Below are 25,354 nucleotides of genomic sequence, written 5' to 3'. Positions count from 1 at the left end.
AAGAATTTCAGTTGAATGAATAGATACCTGAACTTAATTTTTTTCTTTTAAAGCCAGGTACTCATTCTATCACTCTCTTTTGCCAAACCACTAAGTTATAGTAAACACACCAACACCGGTTGTCAAGTGATGGGGAAAGACAAACACAAGCACAAATTTATGACAGGCTTCTTTCAGTTTCCATCTACCAAATCCATTCACAAGGCTTTGGTCAGCCTGAAGCTATAGGAGAAAAAAAATTGCTCAAGGTGCCATGCAGTGAGACTGAACCCAGGACTATGTGGTTGGGAAGCAAACTTCTTACCACACAGCTGTTCTTGTGGGTATCTGGCGAATTTGTCTACAACAATTCATCTACAACCACACACACACCCACAGATGAATTCACCCAGAACCGGTCTTGTGCCTATACTCTTATTTGTTTCAGTCATGTGATTGTGGCCATGCTGGAGCACCGCCTTTAGTTGAACAAGTGGAATCCAGAACTTATTCTTTGTAAGCACAGTACTTATTCTATCGGTCTCTTTTGCTGAACCGCTAAGTGACGGGGATGTAAACACACCAGCATCGGTTGTCAAGCGATGTTGGGGTGACAAACACAGACACACAAACACACACATACATACATACGACGGGCTTCTTTCAGTTTCCGTCTACCAAATCCACTCACAAGGCTTTGGTCGGCCCGAGGCTATAGTAGAAAACATTTGCCCAAGGTGCCACACAGTTTGGACTGAACCTGGAACTATGTGGTTGGTAAGCAAGCTTACTTACCACACAGCCACTCCTGCACCTTTGTATCATCATCATCATCATCATCATCGTTTAACGTCTGTTTTCTATGCTAGCATGGGTTGGACGGTTCGACAGGGGTCTGGGAAGCCATGGAGGCTGCACCAGGCTCCAGTCTGATCTGGCATATTTAAAATTATTTCTTTTCATCATAATTTTATGTAAGAAATTTTTGCTAGCTTATGTTGGAAGCATCAGATTAAATGAAGATTTTAGTTATTTCCTAATCTTTTTCAAATTCTTGATTGTTTTGAAACTGAAATTAAACACATACACAGGGTACTTTCAACACCCCCACCCAAACCAAATGGCAGCAAAAAAAAAAAAAAGAAAAAAAAAGGGGGCAATGTAAGTGAAGAGAAGACTTCTTACCTCACATTTTGGGACTTCTGGTTCATTATTCAGACATCGAAGGCATGTACCATTCATATGATTTTTGTAGGAAGCAAATTTGGTATCATTGTCAGCAGCGAAGCTCATTTGAAGATTTAGTAATTGATTCTGGGACAGACTACAACAACAACAACAATACTGTATGAGGTCATTGTTTTTTTTTAATAGAAAAATGTGGGTAAAATTCTTTTATTTGCCTGAGCAATAAAGTTTTTATTTAACCTTTAACATTACAAATACTGTTAAATGTTATGCTTATTCATTTAAATTAATCATGCATTATCCTATAGCTTTGAGATTTTTGATGATGTGGGTTTTTTTTTTCAGATTGACATTGTAGGGTAGGTGTGAGAGGTCTGATTAGAGCAGTCTGAACAAAGAACAGGTAGAATATTTGGTCTGGACATGGTTCAAGTACCCAAGAATTACAGTTCTTTAGCTGGAACATGAACAATAATTCAAACACACACACACACACAAGGTATGCGGGTTTGAATCTGCTTCTAACTCATCCTCATTTAACGTCCGCTTTCCATGCTAGCATGGGTTGGACGGTTCAACTGGAGTCTGGGGAGCCCGAAGGCTGCACCAGGCCAGTCAGATCTGGCAGTGTTTCTACAGCTGGATGCCCTTCCTAACGCCAACCACTCCGAGAGTGTAGTGGGTGATTTTATGTGCCACCGACACAGGTGCCAGACGAGGCTGGCGAACGGCCACGCTCGGATGGTGTTTTTTTTATGTGCCACCGACACAGGTGCCAGACGAGGCTGGCAGACGGCCACGCTCGGATGGTGTTTTTATGTGCCACCGACACAGGTGCCAGATGAGGCTGGCGAACGGCCACGATCGGATGGTGTTTGTTACGTGCCCACAGCACGGAGGCCAGTCGATGCGGTACTGGCTACGGCCACGTTCGGATGGTTTTCTTGTGTGCCACCGGCACTGGTACCACAAAGATACAAATTCCATTGATGTTCATCTATTTTGATTTGGTTTGATTTTCACTTGCCTCAACAGGTCTTCACAACTGTCACACACTTACCTCAACAGGTCTTCACAAGTGTCACATACTTGCCTCAACAGGTCTTCACAAGTGTCATAGGAAGGAAGGTATGCACAGGTGGACTGACTACGTCCCAGGTAGGGGCCACGGGTTATGGCCTGACTAGTCTTGCCGGGTCTTTGGATGGTGTTTTTATGTGCCACCAACACAGGTGCCAGATGAGGCTGGCGAACGGCCATGATCGGATGGTGTTTGTTAAGTGCCCACAGCACGGAGGCCAGTCGATGTGGTACTGGCTACCGCCACGTTCGGGTGGTTTTTTTGTGTGCCACCGGCATTGGTACCACAAAGATACAAATTCCATTGATGTTCATCTATTTTGATTTGTTTTGATTTGATTTGATTATGATTATTATTATTATTATTATCACTTGCCTCAACAGGTCTTCACAAGTGTCATAAGAAGGGAGGTATGCACAGGTGGACTGACTACGTCCCAGGAAGGGGCCACGGGCTATGGCCTGACTAGTCTTGCCGGGTCTTCGGACAGGTGCCAGATGAGGCTGGCGAACGCCCACGATCGGATGGCGTTTGTTATGTGCCCACAGCACGGAGGCCAGTCGATGCGGTACTGGCTACAGCCACGTTCGGATGGTTTTCTTGTGTGCCACCGGCACTGGTACCACAGAGATACAGATTCCATTGATGTTCATCTATTTTGATTTGTTTTGATTTTTTGATTTGTTGATTTTCACTTGCCCCAACAGGTCTTCACAAGTGTCACAAGAAGGAAGGTATGCACAGGTGGACTGACTACGTCCCAGGTAGGGGCCACCACGATCGGATGGTGTTTGTTATGTGCCCACATCACAGAGGCCAGACGATGCAGTACTGGCTACGGCCACGTTCATAAACAATAATTGTTTTATATTTTTTGAGAGAAGATGAAAACAATAACAAAAGAAAACTCGTTAACCTTTTCGTTACTGTATTATTTTGAGATGCTCTGTGTTTCTTTCAATTAATTTTAACCATAACAAAGAATTTAGTAAAATAACTTCGTTATCATTAAGCTAGTGTTAGGAACATAAATTGTGACTAAGGTTTGGTGGAAGATTTTAATTCAAAACTGATGAAAACAAGACATTTGTACTCAGAGCCAGAGGTGGTTTCAGCCAGGTTGGTAAAAAAAAGGGTTAATGCTCCCGTTAGCAACACTATCTGGGCAACAAAATTCTCAACTAATTTTTATGATGTGGCTAATTTTTGTTTCAACCGAGTTGATGTTTGTAACACGGACACAAACAAGATAAAGTTGCCCTGTTTTTGAGCCAAGTTCTTCACTTCACTGGTTTCCTCATTAATACCACTTATCTCTCTTTTTCTTTTACTTGTTTCAGTCACTGGACTGCAGCCAAGCTGGAGCACTGCCTCGAGGAATTTAGTCAAAGTGACTCCAGTTTTTTTATTTTTTAAATGTGACATTCTTTTGGCTCCTTTTGCTGAAGGGCTAAGTTACAGGAATGTAAACAAACCAACACTGGTTGTTAAGTGGGGGCCAAACACAACACACAAACATGCATATGCACACACACCTGTATGATAGGCTTCCATTAGTTTCCATCTACCAAATTCACTTACAATGCACTGGTTGGCCCATGGCTATAGAAGGCACTTATCCAAGGTGCCATGCAGTGGGATTGAACCTGAAACCATGCACATGCCTATATATATTAATATATATATGCCCTACAGGCATACAAGTTTGTTTTCCAAAAACAAGTTAACTTGTGGGTTTATAGAGAAAATACTCAACATCAGGTTAAGTCGTAGCAAAGGGACCAACCTTAACTGCTTTTGAAGAAACTGGTTCTTCTCTTCCATTTCTCTAACTCGTTGTGCCAGCTTTGCTTCCAAGCGACTGACACCGTAGGCTCCATTGTTACCGTAAGAAATATAATCTGAAATGAATCAAAGAGAAAAAAACAGATGCTTCAGAGAAGAAGAATCAATATATATATATATGGATGGAAGCACTCCGTCGGTTACGACGACGAGGGCTCCGGTTGATCCGATCAACGGAACAGCCTGCTCGTGAAATTAACGTGTAAGTGGATGAGCACTCCACAGACACGTGTACCCTTAACGTAGTTCTCGGGGATATTCAGCGTGACACAGAGAGTGACAAGGACGGCCCCTTGAAATACAGGTACAACAGAAACAGGAAGAAAGAGTGAGAGAAAGTTGTGGTGAAAGAGTACAGCAGGGATCACCACCATCCCTGCCGGAACCTCGTGGAGCTTTAGGTGTTTTCGCTCAATAAACACTCACAACGCCCGGTCTGGGAATCGAAACCGCGATCCTACGACTGCGAGTCCGCTGCCCTAACCACTGGGCCATTGCGCCTCCACACACATATATATATATATCATCATCATCATCATCATCATCATCGTTTAACGTCCGCTTTCCATGCTAGCATGGGTTGGACGGTTCAACTGGGGTCTGGCAAGCCCGAAGGCTGCACCAGGCCAGTCAGATCTGGCAGTGTTTCTACAGCTGGATGCCCTTCCTAACGCCAACCACTCCGTATATATAACGCCAACCACTCTGTATATATATATACACACACACACAAAAATTTGTGGTATTGATCTGGAAACAATATCACTTATGGGGCATACTGTGTTTAAAAACAGAAAGATATATATATGAGTAGTACATGAAAAATTGACCAGCAGTAGCGGTTGCTTTGCTAAATGTACGTTTCTGCCTCGTTAGGCTTGGTCAGTAGCAGGTACCCACTGTCAACTACATAACAGAGACATCTGATATAGCAAAATGCTGACTGAAAAATCACTGATGCTGCAAGTAGCTGCTCAACTGAAGAAGATTTCATTATATGCAATAGAAACAGTATTGGATTTAAATAACCATCTATATATTATACTTAATGCAGATACATCGCTAAAAGGCAAATTTATCAAGTTTGCTTCATACAAAAACCACATGATTAGTACAGCAATGTAGGCTATTAAGATACTTCTGCTTCCATGGACTACAACAGTGGGCAGTATTCCTCTCTCTAACTAATCATAGATACACTTATCCATTAGGAACAGAATGATTTTTGCTTTGGGCATAGTTCAGCAATAATGGGTTTTATGAATCCTTAATTCTTTGGCCTTTACTGCCCAACATCTTATCAAACTGAGTATTAGTACAGAAATAAAAAGGAAGAATAAACGAACCAATCAGAGATTATAATTAGCTAATCCTTATCTACAAATCTGTAGATAAGGATTAGGGTTAGGGTTATGTGATTATGATGACACATCATGGTTTATGTTCCCAGAAAATAATAATAATAATTGTATTTGTTACTCACCATCAGTACTGACAGTAAGGTAGACCAGGAAGAACATTGGAAAAGCGTAGACTACAATCAGCACCAACAAGAATTTCTTCTTCACTCGGAACATTTTGGATTCGTCTTACAATAGAAAATTGAAAAGTAAGATTATCATAATACATTACCCCTTGAAATAACTTAGTTATCCTTAAGCTAGTGTTAGGAACATAAATTGTGACTAAGGTTTGGTGGAAGATTTTGATTCAGAGCTTTTTGAAAACAAGACATTTGTACTACAGATCCACAGGCGGTTTCAGCTGGGTTGGTATCGAAAGGGTTAAAGAAGGAGGAGTGAGGTCAGTAAATATTGTGTTGAAAACATTAATAGAAAGGCAGGGGGGACCTTTTAGCTTTGTCACATCTCTCTTGTGCTGAAACCAATCCAAGCTGTAAAATGGTTGATGATACAAGGAAAGCCAGGCATTAAAACCACACCACCCACAACACCAATAGGCACAGAAAGCACAGCTCTAAGTGAAGGTACGACTGGGTGGTAAGAAAGTTCAATTTCCAAACATGTGGCTTTAAGTTCAATCCCACTCTGCAGCATGATTGGCAAGTGTCTCGTATTCTGGCCTTGGATTGACCAATGCCAAGGGAATGAAATTTGGGTGATGGAAACTGTACAGAAGCCTGATGTGTGCACATGTGTTTGTGTGTGTGTGTGTGCATGCTTGTATTTGCATATAGGTGGAGGTGTGACTGCGTGATAAGACATTTGCTTCCCAAGCACATGATATCAGGTTCAATCTCACTGCATGGCACCTTGCACAAGTGTCTTCTATTATAACCCCAGGCCAGCCAAAGCCTTGCGATTGGATTTGGTAGATGGAAACTGAAGGTAGCATGTCTACATACATATGTGTACTTGTGTATGTATGTATAATATATGTGTGTGTGTGTGTGTGTCTTGTTGCCTTGGCAGCACTGTCATTCGTTTCTGAACTTCCATGAAAACATGTTCAGCCAAGGGGAAATCTTCTCTTGCTTGAGGGTTGGAGACAGGAAAGGCACCTAGCCATAGAGAATCTGCCTCAACAAATTCTATCCAACTCATTCAAGCATGGAAAAGTGGACATGAAATAATGATGGTGATATTGTTGTTATTGAAATCCAGCTGTGATCAAAGTGTTCCATCTTTGACCACCTCATCTTATTCTCAGACAATGTATCAAAGAGTTACATTATTAAATGTGTACTTTTTTTTTAAGACAGCAAGCTGTGGTTTGAGAAGAACATGGCTGCTATTTCTAGCAGACAAGATGATCACATTGCAGCACATCTTTATAAAAATTTAGTGAGTTTGAAATCGAAGGGAAACTTACTTAATTTTTGAAACATTGGTGGTTTATTTCCAGGCTAGCTGGGAGTAAACATCAAAGGAAATTGTCGCTCAGAATTTTAGCATTTAAAAATCAGGTGACTGTGGAAGCTGGATTTGTGCTGGAAATAAACACAAAATGAAGAAAACCATTGGTAAAGCAAAAGAGGAATTAGTTGCTCAGACAAGAGAATAAATTGTTCATTAGCAAAGTGTAAATATTAATTAACATCCAGTTTGATGGTGGCAAGGGTTGGCCAGTCTGACAGGGTCCAATGGGCTGAAGAATTGCACCCGGCTCCAAGTGTCTGTTTTGGCATGGTTTCTACGGCTGGATGCTATTCCCTAACACAAACCATTTTACAGCATTGTGGCATGTAAAAAGAGTGGAATGTGGTGCAGCTTTCCAGTGTGGCCAGACCACTCAAACTATCCAACCGATGCCAGCATGGACAATGGACATTAAGTGATGATGATATATACATGATGGGCTTCTTTCATTTTCTGTCTCTCTACCAAATTCGCTCACAAGACTTTGGTCTGCCTGAGGCTGCAGTAGAAAACACTTGTACAAGGTGCCATGCAGTGGGACTGAACCCAGAACCATATGGTTGGGAAGCAAGCATTCCTCTTCCTGAATCCCTTCTCTCTTGACTCAACCCCATCCCCTCGATACGGGTATTTCCCATTAACTGCATCTCTACCACTTATTTATCACTCACTACTCCCACCTCTACTCCCATCTATTGCCCCTCCTTCACACTCTTATGCTCCTCACCGCCCCTCCACCAGATCCGCTACCTGTATCCCCCCCTCTTACATTCACCTTCTTGGATCTTGGGATGCTCTGGCATTTCATCACCACCACTGTCTCAATCTTCTTTCTCGTTAGCCCCACTGGCCCTTACATAATATATGGGAGCAGCTTTGTATCCCCTCAACAGCAAGACTCCATGGCATCTTGGGCAACTGTCTTCTGCTATAGCCCCAGGCCAACAAAAGGCTTTGTGAGCAGGTCTGGGAGACAATAACTGAAAGAATTCTGTCATGTGTGTGTGTTTATACAGACACCCCTCCCACCATATACATGTGTGTGAGGGGGTGCTGAAAAGTTCCTGGTTTTGGGTAAAAGGAAATAGAGGAGGATCAGTTCTAATTTTATTCCACATATTCCCCTCTCAGATTCACACAATTATTGCAGCAGTCCATCAGTTTTTCTAAGTCATGTGAAGGAACTCAGAAGGCTGGCCCTCCAACCACGCCTTTCACAATATCCTTAAAGTAAGGAACTTTTCAGCCCCAACCTCATATATATATAAAAATTAGAAAAAAACATCTTTTATCAATTCAAAATGAACAATTAAATTACACCATCTAGAAAATTACATATAATATAAATATTAAAATTAAAATAACAATAAAATATCAATAACTAGCAGTATCGCCCGGCGTTGCTCGGGTTTGTAAGGGAAATAACTATATAAGCATTTTTAGAGAGTTATAGCCAAAAAATAGCAAAAAAATGCATTAAAAATAGAAAAAAAATGATGGTAAATTTTTTTTTAAATCGTTGACTCATCGTAGACATTTTTAGAGAGTTACTTCCCTTATATAATAGCGAAAAATGCATTAAAATGGAAAAAAATGATGGTAAATTTTTTTTTAAAATTGTAGCCTCATCGTAGACGCGCACTAATACCCAGAAGGGCTCGATATGAATCACGACTATAAGATACCTGGTTTTGGTTAAACTGCACCGCAAAATGTGGGAGTAAGGAATCTAAATCGTAGGAGACAGACAGCACACAACCTCACTTTTATATATAAAGATTAAGGTAATTGCAAAAAAAATAATAAAAACGTATATAATTGTTATTCTACCAGTTATATATGTTATTATTTCTTTTGCAATTACCTTAATTATTGATATTTTATTGTCATTTTAATTTTAATATTTATATTACATGTAATTTTATAGATGGTGTAATTTAATTGTTCATTTTGAATTGTTAAAAGGTGGTTCTTTCTAATTTTTTATATGATTGATTGATTGATTGATTGATTCTAGTTTCAGCTTATGAGCTGTGGCCATGCTGGGGCACCGCCATTTATATATTATATTGTGTGAAATTTGATTTAGTTTTTCTAAATTGAATTTTTTCCCTGTAAGTTTGGATTAATATTCCCTCAAATAATTATCATCATCATCATTATCGTTTAGCGTCCGCTTTCCATGCCAGCATGGGTTGGACAGTTCAGCTGGGGTCTGGGAAGCCAGAAGGCTGCACCAGGCCCAGTCTGACCTGGCAGTGTTTCTACAGCTGGATGCCCTTCCTAATGCCAACCACTCTATGAGTGTAGTGGATGCTTTTTACGTGCCACCAGCATGAGGCCAGTCGGGGCAGCGCTGGCAACGGCCATGTTCGGATGGTTCTCTTATGTACCACTGGCACTGGTACCACAGCTGCAATTTCTATTGATGTTGATTGATTTTGATTTTCACTTGCCTCAACAGGTCTTCACAAGTAGAGTTTTGTGTCCCAAGAAGGAAAGGTATGCATAAGTGGACTGGCTACATCCTAGGTAGAGGCCACGGGTTATGGTCTCACTTGTCCTGCTGGGTCTTCTCACGCACAGCATACTTCCAAAGATCTCGGTCTCTAGTCATTTCCTCGGTGAGACCTAAAGTTCGAAGGTCGTGCTTCACTACCTCGCCCCAGGTTTTCTTCTTCCACAGGTTCCCTCAACCACTAGGGTGTGGCACTTTTTCACACAACTATCTTCATCCATTCTCGCCACATGACCATACCAGCGCAAACGTCTCTCTTGCACACCACAACTGATGCTTCTTAGGTCCAGCTTTTCTCTCAAGGTACTTACACTCTGCCGAGTATGAGTACTGACATTACACATCCATCGGATCATACTGGCTTCATTTCTTGCGATCTTACGCATATCCTCAGCAGTCACGGCCCATCTTCCACTGCTGTGTAGCCTGGCTGTTTGTACACATGCGTCATACAGTCTGCCTTTTACTTTGAGTGAGAGGCCTTTTGTCACCAGCAGAGGTAAGAGCTCTCTGAACTTTGCCCAGGCTATTCTTACTCTAGCAGTTACACTTTCAGTATATATATATATATACACATATACATATGTGTGCAAGGGGGTGCTGACAAGTTCCTGGATTTGGGTAAAGGAAAATAGAAAAGGATCAGTTCATCATGATTTCATTCAATGTTTTCCCTCTCACATTCACACAATTACATTGCAGCAGTCGTCAGTTTTTCTAAGCCCTGTAAAGGAATTTGGAAGGCTGGGCCTCCAACCAGGCTTTTTTCAATACTCTTAAAGCAAGGATCTTTTCAGCACCCCTTTCTATGAATGCATATGTGTGTGTGTGTGTGTGTGAATGAGTTTGTGTCGAGTGTTGCCAGTATGTAAGTGGTGTCTTTCATTGCCATTCATCTGTAAAAAACTTGTCCTCATGATGAGAAGATTACCTAAGCTTGGAAACAAGGAAGGGTGGGTGACAGGAAGAGCATCCGGTCGTAGAAAACCTGCCTCAATAAATCCCCTCTGACCCATGCAAGCATGGAGAAGTGATGATGATGATGAGGATGAAAATGAGGAAGTAGAACCCTCTCCCCACCAACTAACACAAAACTCACACATAATCAAATGAAAAATACAAAGTGCGAACAACCCGCTTAGACCTGCTCTGAATCCCAGTAAGATGCCACACAGCAAACTGCAAGTGCTGCTGTTAATTTCTCTATTAAGATCTTAATCTGCAACAAGGATCTTGCCCTGCCCCTTTCCACCCCACCTCATACAAGTAAAAACAAACAAACAAACTGCAAACACCTCCCATACAACAGCAACAACAACAACATGCAACAATAAAACTAATGGCAGCTAACTATTCTGCTTGCTGCTGCCTGTAGGTGTCTCTGGGTAAGATCTCCCATTTTACGTTTGTTTGTGGCTGATAAGAATGTGAAGCCTGAAAAAACATTTACACTTGTGATAGACAGAACACACCCCATAAATACCCTTGCAGACAAAAGGGAGAAGAAGCAGAATAATAGGGAAAGCCTTAACAAGAGCCAAATACAAAAACCTAAATTTAATAGATAGATACATCGTCATCATCATCGTCTAACATCCGTTTTCCATGCTGGCATGGGTTGGACGGTCTGAGTGAGGGCTGGCAAGCCAGGAGGCTGCACCAGGCTCCAATCTTATCTGGCAATGTTTCTACAGCTGGATGCCCTTCCTAATGCCAACCACTCCGAGAGTGTAGTGGATACTTTTTATGTGCCACTGGCACAAGAGGCAGTCAGGTGTGTCTGGCATCGATCATGTCTGGATAGTGCTTTTTACGTGCCACCGACACAGGGGCCAGTCAGAGGGCACTGGCCTCGTTCAGATGGTGCTTTGTACATGCCACCAGCACAAGAACCAGTCAGGGGGTACTGGCATTGGCCATATTTGGTTGGGAGCGTGTGCTTTGGTGATCCATCTGAACATCGTTTGGCCGATCTGTCCAGGTTAGGTGTTTCTGTTCCCGCTGCCTCACACATGGTTGAACGTACCTATCCATATCTAAGATACATCTAGTGCAAAAATGATACCATCAAAGGTACCAAGATTTACTGTTGTATAACTATAAATCCAGTTTTGAAATCATTCCTAATACTATTTGTGATTGACTGTTGAATGTGCAAGCTAGATGCCATTAAAATGGTTTAACCCTTTAGTGTTCAAATTAATATGTCAGAAGTAATCCTTATTCATTTACATTTTAAAAAATTAATCTGGTATTATCTTGTAACTTCAAGATTTGAAAAATGTAATTGTTTATTTTTAGAATGACATTGCAGGGTAGGTGTGAGATGCTGGTTCTGGCCAGTTTGAGCATAAAATGAGTAGAATATTCAGGCCGGATACAGCCGGTTTAAACACTAAAGGGTTAATTTCAAAATGAAATCATGAAAGTCTTGAAGTCTCAAACTAATGGATTTAGGAATACTTTTGTCCCGAATTAAACAAAGAAGGTGCCACATAAAAAGCACCTATTCTGGTGCCATGTAAAAAAATACCTGTACTGGTTCCACAAAAAAACGAAGTCTGTTTTGGCTTGGTTTCTACAGCTGGATGCCGATCCTAATGCCATTCACTTAACAGTGTCCTGGGTGCTTTTTACATGGTGCCAACATGGTACCATCACCAGTGCCTTTTATGTGGAACCAGCATGGAGGCTTTTTATGTGGCACCATGAAATGTGCCTCAATAAATTTTATCTGACTTATGCAAAAATGGAAAAATGGAGATGAAATGATTATGATAATAATACATGCATACACGACAGGTTTTTTCTTAGTTTCTCTCCAGGAATTCCACTCCCAGAGTATTGGCTGGTCTGAGGCCCTAGTAAAAGACACTCAAGTTATTACAAAGTAGGGTTGAACCTAGAACTTCATAACAACATATCCATTTCAACCTCCCAAAATATTGGTTTTAAATTTTGACACAAAGACAACAATTTTAAGGGAGGGCTAGTCAATTTACATCGACCCCAGTGCTCAACTGGTACTTATTTATCAACCCTGATGGGTGAAAGACAGAGGTGGCCTTGTCAGAATTTGAACTCAGGTTGTCAAGTCAGACAAAATGCTGCTAACCATTTTGTTGAACATTCTAACAATTCTGCCAGTTCACCACTTTAAACCCACCCAAATATTTGTGAATTATAGGTTTTACAATCTAAAATATCTTCTAATGCTTACATACCTGGAACATGGGGCAGCTGCTACATATATATTCGAGACAGCAGCTGAAAAAAAAAAACAAAAAAAACCCCTCAGATTAGTTTGCAACCAAGTGGCTTCAACATTCAGTCCCACAAACATCTGCTATAGACCCAGAGGCCCCAAAAATACCTTATGAGTGAATTTCGTACACAGAAACTGTGTGGAAGCCTGTCACACTCATAAATTTGTGGTGCAATATATGGATACACAGAATCGTGTGGCTATCACAGAAAGCTCCTCTAGCAGATTCAGCTAACAGACAACACAGTACTCAATGTATCAAAGATCTGATCAACGAAATAATTTCATGAGGAGTACATAAACCATAGTTTATATATATATACATACATACATACCTATGTGCATGTGTGTGTGTATGTATATATATATATATCTATAAAGCTATGAGTGTGCTTGTGTTTATGTTTGTCAAGCCCTCTGCCAACAGCTTGACAGCTGATGTTGGTTTGTTTATATCTCCATAACTTAGCAGTTTGGTAAGAGAACTGACAGAATAAGTACCAGACTTAAAAAACAACAAAAAACTAAAAAAAAACAAAGAAAAAAAAACAAACCAAAACACAAGAACTGGGGTTGATTGTTTTTTGACTAAACCCTTCAAGGGGTTACCCCAGGATGGCTGCAGTCCAACGATTGAAATAAGGTAAAATAACAATAATGGTTTCAAATTTTGGCACAAGGCCAGCAATTTTCTTTTTGGTGGGGGCAGGGATAAAGTCGATTACACCAATCTTCATGCTCAACTGATAGGTATTTTATCAACCCTAAAGGATAAAAGGCTAAGTCAACCTTGGTGGTATTCAAATTCGAATGTAAAGTCAGAAGAAAAGCTACAAAGCATTTTGTCTTGCAGACTAACGATTCTGCCAGCTTGCTTCCTTATGGACTCATAATAATGGTCTTAACTTTCAGGACAAGGCCAGCAATTTCAGGGGATGATGCAAGTCAATTACATTGACCCCCCCCCACCCCCACTCAGTATTTAATCATCATCATCGTTTAATGTCCGCTTTCCATGCTGGCATGGGTTGGACGGTTTGACTGAGGATTGGTGAACCAGAAGGCTGCACCAGGCTCCAATCTGATCTGGCAGTGTTTCTACAGCTGGATGCCCTTCCTGATGCCAACCACTCTGAGAGTGTAGTGGGTGCTTTTATGTGCCACTGGCATGAGGGCCAATCAGGCAGTAATGGCATCAGCCACACTCAACTGATGCTTTTTACGTGCTGCCACCTGCACAGGATCCAGTCCAGCAGCACTGGCAACGACCTCGCTCGAATGGTGCTTTTCTTTTTACGTGCCACTGGCATGGGAGGGAGCTGGTACTTATTTTATCAACCCTGAAAGGATGAAAGACAAAGTTGGCCTCAGTAGAATTTGAACTCAACATACAGACCTACAAAATGCCATGAAGCATTTTGCCTGGCATGCTACCAATTCTACCAGATTGCTGCTTTAGTAAAAGACAAAATAATAATAATAATAATACTTTCTACTGTAGGCACAAGGCCTGAAATTTTGGGGGAAGAGGCTCGTCAATTACATTGACCTCAGTGCTCAACTGGTCATTTTATTGAACCCAGCAGAATTTGAACTCAAAATGTAAAGACAGACAAAATTCCACTAAGGAGTGGCTGCGTGGTAAGTAACTTGCTTACGAAACACATGGTTCCAGGTTCAGTCCCACTGCGTGGCACCTTGGGCAAGTTTCTTCTGCTATACCCTCAGGCCGACCAAAGCCTTGTGAGTGGATTCGGTAGACAGAAACTGAAAGAAGCCTGTCGTATATATATGTGTGTGTGTGTTTGTCCCCCCAACATCGCTTGACAACCGATGCTGGTGTGTTTGCGTCCCTGTAACTTAGCGGTTCGGCAAAAGAGACCGATAGAATAAGTACTGGGCTTACAAAAAATAAGTCCTGGGGTTGATTTGCTCGACTAAAGGCGGTGCTCCAGCATGGCTGCAGTAAAATGACTGAAACAAGTAAAAGAGTGAGGATTTGCCTGGTGTGCTACTAATTCTTCCAGCTTGCTGCCTTAGTAAAAGACAAAACAATAATAATATTAGTTATTATACTCATTATAATTGTAGACGGCTGAACCAGCAGACAACTGAACAGAAATACTTAACAGTTGGTAGTTGTTATGTGGGGTTTTTAAAAAAATTTATTCAATGTCTGAGTGCAAATCCCACAGGAGACTGTTTCTAGTTTTAGGCTCGATATAAGACAATACAAGGGAGTTGTTTTAATTAACTATTCCTCTCTCCTGTAAACTAGTGGCCTGTAGCCAAAGTGATTAATTGTTATAATTAATATTATTTTTATCATTATAATTCTACTTGTTTTGGTAGCCACTGTTAGCATTGTCATCCTATTGGTTTTACATTTGTTTCTCTATGCCATCATGGGTTAGATGAAAGTTGTTAAAGGCAGTGATCTTCAGCTGGATGCCCTGCCTGATATCATGTCTTACTAGTTTGCAGTAAAGGGACTTTATTCCTTGCCTTTACAAATTGATCTGTCAGATATTTTTGGCACATAAAAAGCACCATTCAAGCGTGGTCAATGCCAGTGTTGCCTGATTGGCACCTGTGCCGGCAGCACGTAAAAGGTACCATTTGAGCACGGCCGATGCCAGGTCCGCCTGACTGATTCCTGTGCTGCTGGCATGTGAAAAGCACCCACTACACTCTTGGAGTGGTTGGCGTTAGGAAGGGCATTCAGCTGCAGAAACCTTGCCAGATCAGATTGGAGCCTGGTGCAGCCTCCTGGCTGGCCAGTCCCCAGTCAAACTGTCCAACCCATGTCAGCATGGAAAGCGGACATTAAACGATGATGATGATGGGTCTCTTTGCAGAACCGCTAAATTACACACACACACAAATCCTTTATGTGTATGTATATATTCATATACAGGGTGTCCCAGAATTAACAATCTATTTTAATGAAATTGGGAAAATTAGAAAAAAAAAAGAAGAAATTTGACAGAATTTTATGTTAATTAATTAAAAAAATGAAAACAAATAGATTTATAAATCTTATGTCAAGAGTTTACCAAAAATATTCCACATGTGCTCTGTCTGTCTCCTTGCAAATTTCAAATTTATCCATAGCATTTCAGGAGTTATCTCCTGCACTGCTAACTGAATGTGTTCTTTAAGCTCAGTAAAACCACAGGTCCGTTTTGGGGATAGAGGTGGAGAAAGGCAGCCAAACGGAAAAACAGCCGGATCCAACAGGAAAGAAAATAAAATCATAAACACAGGCCTTGCTGGTGGTGTGTAAAAAGCATTCAGTTCACTATGTAAAGAGTTTGGTGTTAAGAAGGGGCATCCAGCTGTGAAATCCCTGCCAAAACAGACAGTGAAGTCTGGTGCAGTCTCCTGCCATCTCCAGTCAAACCATCCGATCCATGACAGCATGAAAAACGGATGTTAAATGATGATGATGATGATGATGATAAACTCTTCACACATACTAAACATAAATAAAAGTGAATTTTAAAAAATAATTTTCTGATTTCAATGAAATAGTTAATTCTGGGACACCCTGTATATAGCAAGTACCTGTGTCATTTTCCATTATGCTTGAACTTTATTCTGTTGTTGTGTATAACTTTTGTTACTGTTCTTCATCTGCTTACTTAAATCAGCAGTATTGTGCTTTTGATGCCACAAAATGAACAATCTTATGAATAATGGCACGAAATTGTGAAGAATTTTGGCTGACAACTGATGAGGGATGAGCATGTGTGGTTTTTCCTTGGCATTCCTTTGTTGTTCTTCAGTGCAATTTTTTTAACTATATAAGTATAAATATATAAACACTTGCAATTGCTTTCATTCTAGCACACGATCTCAGACCAGGTCACTTGCTATGCAAGTACATCTCCGTAATATAAATATATAACTATACACATACACACACACACACAAATACCTTCATCCTCATCTCAGTAGCCCAATTGTCTTTACATTTTAGGCACCAAGATTCAATGAGGTGAAGTGAAAATATGAAATCAAATATATAAATATACACACACACACACACGCCGACATACATGTATTTAACAACTGACTTACCTTGTTTCAGCCATTTTCCTAATTTTTAAAAAAGTAATGTTGAGATGAGATCAATTTAAAGTCGGCATTGCGTTGCATGTGCAGAACAAATGGCACCGTTCCCAAACATCTGTTAGATGTTAACAGACTCCAACCACGGGAGATCTATAAATAAATAAATAAATAATCTTTTAATCTTTTTTAGATTAAAAAAAAGCAAAACAAAACAAAAATGAAAGAAGGCGTATATATATATATATATATATATATATACACATATGGTGCACAAGCATCTATGCCTTATGCAGCAAATTACATATAAGATCAAACGATAAGAACAATTGAATAATAATAATCATAGCAGCAACAACAACAGCAGCAACCACCACCACCACCACCACCAGCACCACCATCATCAAAGACCAAAACATTGTACATTATGACCATCATTCGATTAATATCTATTTATACTTTAAGGCAGTGAGCTGGCAGAAACGTTAGCACGCCAGGCGAAATGCTTAGCAATATTTCGTCTGTTTTTATGTTCTGAGTTCAAATTCCACCGAGGTCTACTTTGCTTTTCATCCTTTGGGGTCGATAAATTAAGTACCAGTTGTGTACTGGGGTTGATCTAATCGACTGGCTCCCTCCCCCAAAATTTCAGGCCTTGTGCCTAGAGTGGAAAAGAATATCCATTTATACTTTTATAGTCAAAGGCCAACTTGTTCCATAAGCCTCAAATTGTGTAGGTCTTTACCTCAATGAGGCCAAGACTGAATATATAAACAAGTGCCGGTCCAACAGTGATTGCATCATCCACACTCTCAACAATGCACCCTTAAATATGGTTTCTGATTACAAATATCTTGGGTCATACATATCCTCATCTGGAAAAGATTTTCTAACTAGAAAGGGTATTGCCTGGTCAGCCATGACATGCATAAGATCTAGTCATCAAATCTAAGTAGAGACTTCAAACTTGAAATCTTCAAAGCCACAGTCGAACCAATTCTACTATATGGCTCAGAAACCTGGATGTTATCAAAGAAGCTTGAGAGGCGGTTGGATGGAACCTACACTCGCCTCCTTATGAGAGCTCAAAATCTCTCGTGGAAGTGCCATCCAACCAAAATGCAAATATATGGGAAACTACCACCTGTGTCATCTCTTGTGAAAGGTAGGAGAGTCCAGTTTGCTGGACATTGTTGTAGAGCTGAAAAAGAGGTAATTTCTACCCTCCTCCTCTGGAAGCCATCTACTCGCAATACCAGAGGGCGCACACTTTCCTACCCTGATGTAATCTCCAGGGATACAGGCATCCAGCAACAGGACCTCTGTAATGCCATGATGGGCCGTGAAGTCTGGCGTAGCATGGTAAATTCCATTGTCTCGACCACGGTCGAACAATGATGATGATGATGCTGTTCCATTTCTCTTTTTAAAGGAATAATGTACATTATCCACTGTGACCGTCTATTTTTAAGACAGTAGGGTGTGTCAGCAGGGAGTTTTCCTTCCTTTGGAGATATGTCTAAACAAAAACTAGGGGTCTCTCACTCCCAGCTGTTGATTCTATTTGAGTTGTCTGCCTTTTGACATGACAGGTATGTTTATTGTCCAATGCAAACCGCTCTCCTAACCACGTAGTTTTGATAAGAAGGATGATTTAGTTGCTGGTAGCCCAACAATACACACAAACGTAATATACACACACAAACATATACATACACACATATACGTGTGCGTAGAGGATGAGAGGGAATGGGGGTGGTTTGCTGTGCTGAGTAAATAAGTGTTTGGTTCTTGTATACAGACACATCCTCCGCATCCCACCCAAGCCGAGCATTCCTAATCTTCCGGGTTTGGGGTACGTAAGCACACCCATACCAGGGCTGCATAAAAGCACCTGGTGCACTCTGTAGAGTGGTTGGCATTAGGAAGGGCATCGTCCAGCTGTAGAAATAAACATCAAAACAGACATGAAGCCAACCAACTCAGCCAACCAACTCCCGTCAAACTGTCCAACCCATGACAGCATGGAAAACAGACATTTGGCAATGAGTATAGTGAAGAATTCTGGGTAGAAGTAGGGGTCCACCACGGATCAGTCCTCAGCCCCCCGCTTATTCATCATAGACCTCTAGACAATAACAGAGGAATTCAAGACAGGTTGCCCCTAGAAGCTCCTCTATGCTGATGACCTGGCCCTCATAGCAGAATCACTGCCAGAACTAGAGAAGAAATTTCAGGTGTGGAAGCAAGGTTTAGAATCAAAGGGCCTTAGAGTCAATGTTGCAAAGACCAAAGTTCTAGTAAGTAGGAAGGCGAACACATCACACACCCCTTCAGGTAGGTGGCACTGCTCGATCTGTAGAAAAGGGGTAGGCAGAAATCCCATAAAATGTACCCAGTGTAAGCTATAGACACATAAGAGGTGCAGCAACATCAAAGGAAGATTAACCTGGAATATAGCTTTCGTGTGCGGCGGATGCACAGGGGCAATAAACACCACAGATGCTCAGAAAACATTCCATCACATGCCAGGGGGAGATTACATATATATATATATATATATATAAGTGAGGGCAAAAGAAAAGATTTCTACCCTTATTTAACCTTTAAAGGTATTTTTTTTAATATGCTGACCATTGATAGGATTTTTTTTGAAAATTTTTATCCTACATTAGATATATATATATATATACATAAGGGAACAAGGTGTACATACCAGCCGAAATTGCGAGGATGATCCGGTTCTTGACTGAAGATTAGAGGCTTCGAATGACCCGTCCGTTTTTTGTGTCGTCTATTTGAGTGTTTTGCGTTCTTGTCCCATTTTGTATTTTTATTTATATTTTTTACACACACACACACACACATATATATATATATATATATATATATATATATATACATACACACACATATGTACATACATATATAATGTATAAAAAGGAAACCAAATCAAGTAATGATATTTTGAATGCATTTAATATGCGCGTTTCAGGTAATTGTGTAATAAAAAAACGAGAATTTCATTTCTTATGCAAAATGTTGCTCACTTAAGCCATATCAAAATATGAAAAGATTACTAGAATAATAGCTTTTATAAATGGTCAAATGGTCAGGGTAGATTCAGTCCTTTACTACATGAGGAGGAACCAGGCCAGAGGGAGTAGAATTTATCTATCTATCTATCTCTCAGTGTATATATATATATATATGTATATGTTTGTGTGTATATATATATATATATATATATATATATATATATATATATATATATGTATATGTTTGTCATGCTAGCATGGAAAGCGGACGTTAAATGATGATGATATATGTTTGTATGTGTATATATATAAACACATATATATATAAACACATATAGGAAGGGCATCCAGCTGTAGAAACATTGCCAGATTAGACTGGAGCCTGGTGCAGCCTTCTGGCTTCCCAGAACCCCGGTCGAACCGTCCAACCCATGCTAGCATGGAGAACGGACGTTAAACGACGATGATGATATACCCCACCACACACACAACAATACATACATATATACAATACATGCACAATGTTTGTTTATGTGAGCTAAAATAAAAATCACAGAAGAGCCCAATTCAGTGTTAGAAATACGTAGAGTTTTATGTTTCTTTAACAAGTCTGTGGTCCCCAAACTCATGGCAAACTTTAAAATGATTAATTATGAAATGTTAAGACGGATTCAAATAAAAACAATTAAAGATTGTTCCTTCCTTTATCTAAATGAGTAAGCCTGCAGAAATTTGACAAATTCTAGCATATCTGATGAATCATGAAAATGCAATCCAATGCAAGTGTTTGAGAAAATTCAAAAAAATCTGCAATACAAAATAACATAAGAACTATGTGCAAAAATAATACCATGTTTTGCACATTCATCAAAGTTAAATGTATTCTGTAATGGTTAAAATATAAGAATCGCATCTGGAACTTCCAACTTAGAAAACTAAAAAGCTGAAAAACATAAATTTCTCATATAATTCATAATTTTGTTGTTCTCTACAGCTGTTTCACTAGATAGAGTAAAAACATTATTAAATTATAGGTGCAGGCATGGCTGTGTGGTAAGAAGCTTGCTTCCCAATCACATGGTTCTGGGTTCAGTCCCACTGCGTGGTAACTTGAGCAAGTGTCTTCTACTGTAGCCTTGGGTCAACCAAAGTGTTGTGAGTGGATTTGGTAGATGGAAACTGGAAGAAGCCTGTTGTATATATATATATATATGTATGTATATATTTGTGCGTATGTGTGTGTCTTTGTCCCCACCACCATTGCTTGACAACTGATGCTGGTGTGTTTATGTCCCCGTAACCCAGCAGTTTGGCAAAAAGGCCGATGGAATAAATACTAGGCTTACAAAGGATAAGCCCCCAGGGGTCAATTTCTTCAACTAATACCCTTTAAGGTGGTGCTCCAGCATGGCCACAGTCACATGACTGAGAGGACGAAAGCTACTACCACTACTGCTATTAATACTACTACTACTACTACTACTACTATTAATACTACCCCTATTACTACTACTAATACTACTATTAACACCACCACCACCACCACCACCACCATCACACGGAGCAGTCTGCAGTTTCTGTTTGCCATTCATGTGATTTGGGACTGTTTTGTCTGCCAGATATGGTAGCAACTCGAACTCCTTCCCTCTGTGGAGGTAGTCAAGTGCAGAGAAAAACGCAGGAAAGAGTTGAAAAGACGGGGAGGGAGGGGAGAGGAAGTGAAGGGTTAAACGACAGAGAGAAAGCAGAAGAGGAATGAGAATGTGGAAATATGGGGAATAGAAGCATCAGCGGGGGTGGGCGGGGGTGGATGGTGGAAATAAGGAAATAGAATAAAATCAAAAATGCGAGAGAGAAATGTTAGACTTTAGCTCAAACCGCAACGAATTAGGTTTCTTCTAAGTAGGCCTGGTTTGTAAGACATTGCACGGTTTCACTATAAATATGTGGTGTGTGTGTGTGTATTCATGTGCGAGCATGTTAATGGTCGATGTGTTGGTGAAGGAATTTAGTATGTAGTGGGTTGCGGTAGATAAGATTACGAAAGATGATATATCGGTAGTAGATCACCTATAGATAAGAGAGGCGAAAATGGAGTGTGAAATGAGAAATCAGACGAAATAAGTAGAGTAAATTTCCGTTGTTTGCTGAAAGCTTATCACAGCACCTGTTGATTGAATAAACTATTATATATTCTTGGTATCTATTTTATTAAACTTTGGAAAGAAATGGCAAAGAGTACCTTCTCCAAATCACTGGAGGTCGGATGTGTGGGGGAGTAGCAGTATTACTAACATAAAGTGTTTCGGCTGCAAAGTTAACAAATACACACAGACACAGATATGTGCGCACTACATACATATAAAGGTATAGAGGTGTGGCTGTGTGGTTAAAAAGCTTACTTTCCAACCACATGGTTCAGGGTTCAGTTCCACTGCATGATACTCCGGGCAAGTGTTTTCTACAACATTCATGGGCTGACCAAAGGGTTGTGTGTGCGTGGGTTTTTTCATTCTCTCTCTGTTTATTTTCTCTTATTCCTTTCTGTTGAAGAGCATCAAACTAATACACTTGCTTGTTGTTCATGCATCTGTCTTCGTCTTTTGTTTATCTCTCTCTCTCTCTCTCTCTCTCTCTCTATATATATATATATCGTGAAGTATATTTGCCACTTAAATGTGGCTAACCGTTAAGGGTTGATGCTACTGTAGCTTGTAGAAGACATCTCCTCCAGCTGGCTATTGATACACTATCTGTGCCCATATATATCATCATCACATCGCATATACATATATATTTTGTCCAATTTAAACGATGGTGATGATGATATATATATGGAGAGAGAGAGAGAGAGACGGAGAAGAGAGTCATCTACGTCAATAAGCATGTCTAGCCAATAAGAAATTTTACTTTTACTTGAAAAGGGGTGAGAGTTGATGACAGGAAGGGCATGTGGCCATAGAAAATCTGCCTGAACATGCAAGCATGAAAAAGTAGATGTTAAAACTATGTCACTGATATACACACACACACATACTTTACTTTTAGGTTGACAAGGCTACCAATGGTTTCACGTAGAGAGAAATCTCAACAATTATCAAGCCCGTCACATGGGATATTGGTACTCGTCTCCATTGTAGATGAGAATACACAAAGCTACACGAGGCTGTATGGGATAATGAGATAAATGAATGAAATATGAAATTCAATAAATGACAAGGGAACAGGAATTACACAATTTTAGAAACTGTGAGGTAGCTCTAAGGTGATGCACAAGCACTCAGCTCTGTATCTTACAACAGAAACAGATGTAACCTAATGAAGTTGGTGATGTAATTCCTGTTCCTTTGTCATGTAATTAATTTCATATTAATGCTCTGTACTCAACAAATACTTTATTCTGAAACATGCATATTGAGTTCTAACACCAGGTTATTAGTATGACTTTGCCCCATCATCGTTTAATGTCTGTCTTCCATGCATGCATGGGTAGGATGGTTGACAGGAGCCAGCCAGGTAGAAAAAAACATCCTAGGCTACTGTGACAGCCGGGTGCCCTTCTTAACACCAACCACTCTGTGTATGCATCTTTATGCTCGGGTTTGTCCACCACAACTGCTTGATAACCAGCATCCTTGTAACTTAGCGGTTCAGCAACAGAGACTGATAGAATAAGTACCAGGCTTAAAAAATAAGTCCTAGAGTCAATTTGTTTGACTTATTCTAGGGGTTCTCAACTGGGGTCCATGAGTAAAAAATTGTAATTAGTAGATCCATATATAAATTTTGTTTACTAGGACAGGCACCTGTATTTATTGAAGTTTTCAAGATTTGTATTTGGAATTTATGTTATGAATATAACGAAATCATTTCATTGTTAGTTTTTACTAACCTACAAACAAATATTTCATTTCAAAAATTTACATGTGCATATACAGGGTCCACAGATGATAAAATAGCTCTCAGGGGGTCCACAAGCAAAATAACGTTGGGAACCTCTGACTTAAAAACTCTTCACAGCAGTTCCCCAGCTTAGTTGCAGTCCAATGACTGAAATAAATAAAAGTTTGGCTGTGTGATAAGTAGCTTGCTAACCAATCACATTGTTCCAGGTTCAGTCCCACTGTGTAGCACCTTGCGCATGTGCCTTCTACTATAGCCTTGGGCCGAACAAAGCCTTAAATAAAAATCAAAAAATTTATGGAGTGGATGTGTGGTAAGTAGCTTGCTTACCAACCACATGGCACCTTGGGCAAGTATCTTCTACTATAGCCTTGGGCCAACCAAAGCCTTGTGAGTGGATTTGGTAGATGGAAACCGAAAGAAGCCTGTCGTATATATATATATATATGTGTGTGTGTGCATGAGTCTGTTCCCGCAACCATCGTGTGAAAACCAAAGTTGGTGTGTTTATGCCACTGTAAACTTAGTGGTTCGGCAAAAGAGACCGAAAGAATAAGTACTAGGCTTACAAAGAATAAGTCCTGGGGTCGATTTGCTCAACTAAAAGGCGGTGCTCCAGCATGGCTGCAGTTAAATGACTGAAACAAGTAAAAGAATAAAAGAATATATGCAGTCACAAAGAATGGTGAGACACTTGTGATAATGAAGTCAGTTGACAGCTTTATCTCTCTGAAATATCACAGCAGTTGTCTGACATAACCCCCCCCACCCGAACTGAACATCTGCTCAAATGGGTGGTGGGGAATTGCTGGGTAGCGAAGGTGGCAGTTCATTGCTAATATGACACAGCAGGTACTTTAGGCCTACTTGCAGATGAGGCATGCCACTCACTGCATCACATCAACCTACTGCAAAGCCTCCATTTGTTTAAAGACAGTGACACACTATTGTTCGTCATTAACCAAACAGATGAAAACACAAGTTATATATATATATATAAACTAGCAGTATCGCCCGGTGTTGCTTGGGTTTGTAAGGGAAATAACTATATAAGCATTTTTAGAGATGTAAAGTATAATAGCCATCTCAATATGGCTAACCACAAAGGGGGGGGTGTTACTGTAGCTTTTTACGTTCTGAGATTTAACAATACATTTTTAGAGAGTTACTTCCCTTATATAATTGCCAAAAAATGCATTAAAAATAGGAAAAATGATGGTAAATTTTTTAAAAATTGTAGACTCATCGTTGACGCACACTAATACCCAGAAGGGCTCGATATGAATCACGACTATAAGATACCGGGTCTTGGTTAAACTGCACCGCAAAATGTGGGAGTAGTTAGGAATCTAAATCGTAGGAGACAGACAGACACACAACCTCTCTTTTATATATTTTTTATATACAGGATGCAACAGAAGTAACGCTCTTTTTCTTTAACTACTACTACTACTACTACTACTACTACAGTGTTGGAATTATTGCTTCTGGTGGAGCTGTTGTTATTTAACCCTAGGGCAATCTTGCTTGAACAGATTTATGATCAATGATGTTTCAGCCATGACCATCCATCCTGATCATCAG

General features: G+C 40.2%; 1 protein-coding gene across 2 annotated transcripts in view; it reads right to left on the bottom strand.

Moving 5' to 3' along the window:
* Positions 1-25,354, bottom strand: part of LOC115213840 (LARGE xylosyl- and glucuronyltransferase 2) — a 63,681-nt gene that overhangs the window by 19,741 nt on the left and 18,586 nt on the right. The window contains exons 2-7 of one of the 2 annotated variants that reach the window (XM_029782771.2): positions 16,839-16,982; positions 12,715-12,757; positions 6,926-7,043; positions 5,577-5,681; positions 4,035-4,149; positions 1,165-1,303 (exon numbers count right to left, since the gene is read on the bottom strand). In XM_029782771.2, the coding sequence (XP_029638631.1) occupies positions 1,165-1,303; positions 4,035-4,149; positions 5,577-5,681; positions 6,926-6,941 (375 nt within the window). In that variant the 5' untranslated portion in view covers positions 6,942-7,043; positions 12,715-12,757; positions 16,839-16,982. The remainder of the gene's footprint in view (positions 1-1,164; positions 1,304-4,034; positions 4,150-5,576; positions 5,682-6,925; positions 7,044-12,714; positions 12,758-16,838; positions 16,983-25,354) is intronic. The other variant, XM_029782769.2, reaches the window with a different exon arrangement.

The sequence above is a fragment of the Octopus sinensis genome, linkage group LG7 (genome assembly GCF_006345805.1).
Source record: "Octopus sinensis linkage group LG7, ASM634580v1, whole genome shotgun sequence".
In the NCBI taxonomy this organism is placed as follows: Eukaryota; Metazoa; Mollusca; class Cephalopoda; order Octopoda; family Octopodidae; genus Octopus; species Octopus sinensis.
The sequence above is the reverse complement of the archived record's forward strand: the minus strand, read 5'-3'. Positions and strand labels throughout refer to the sequence as shown.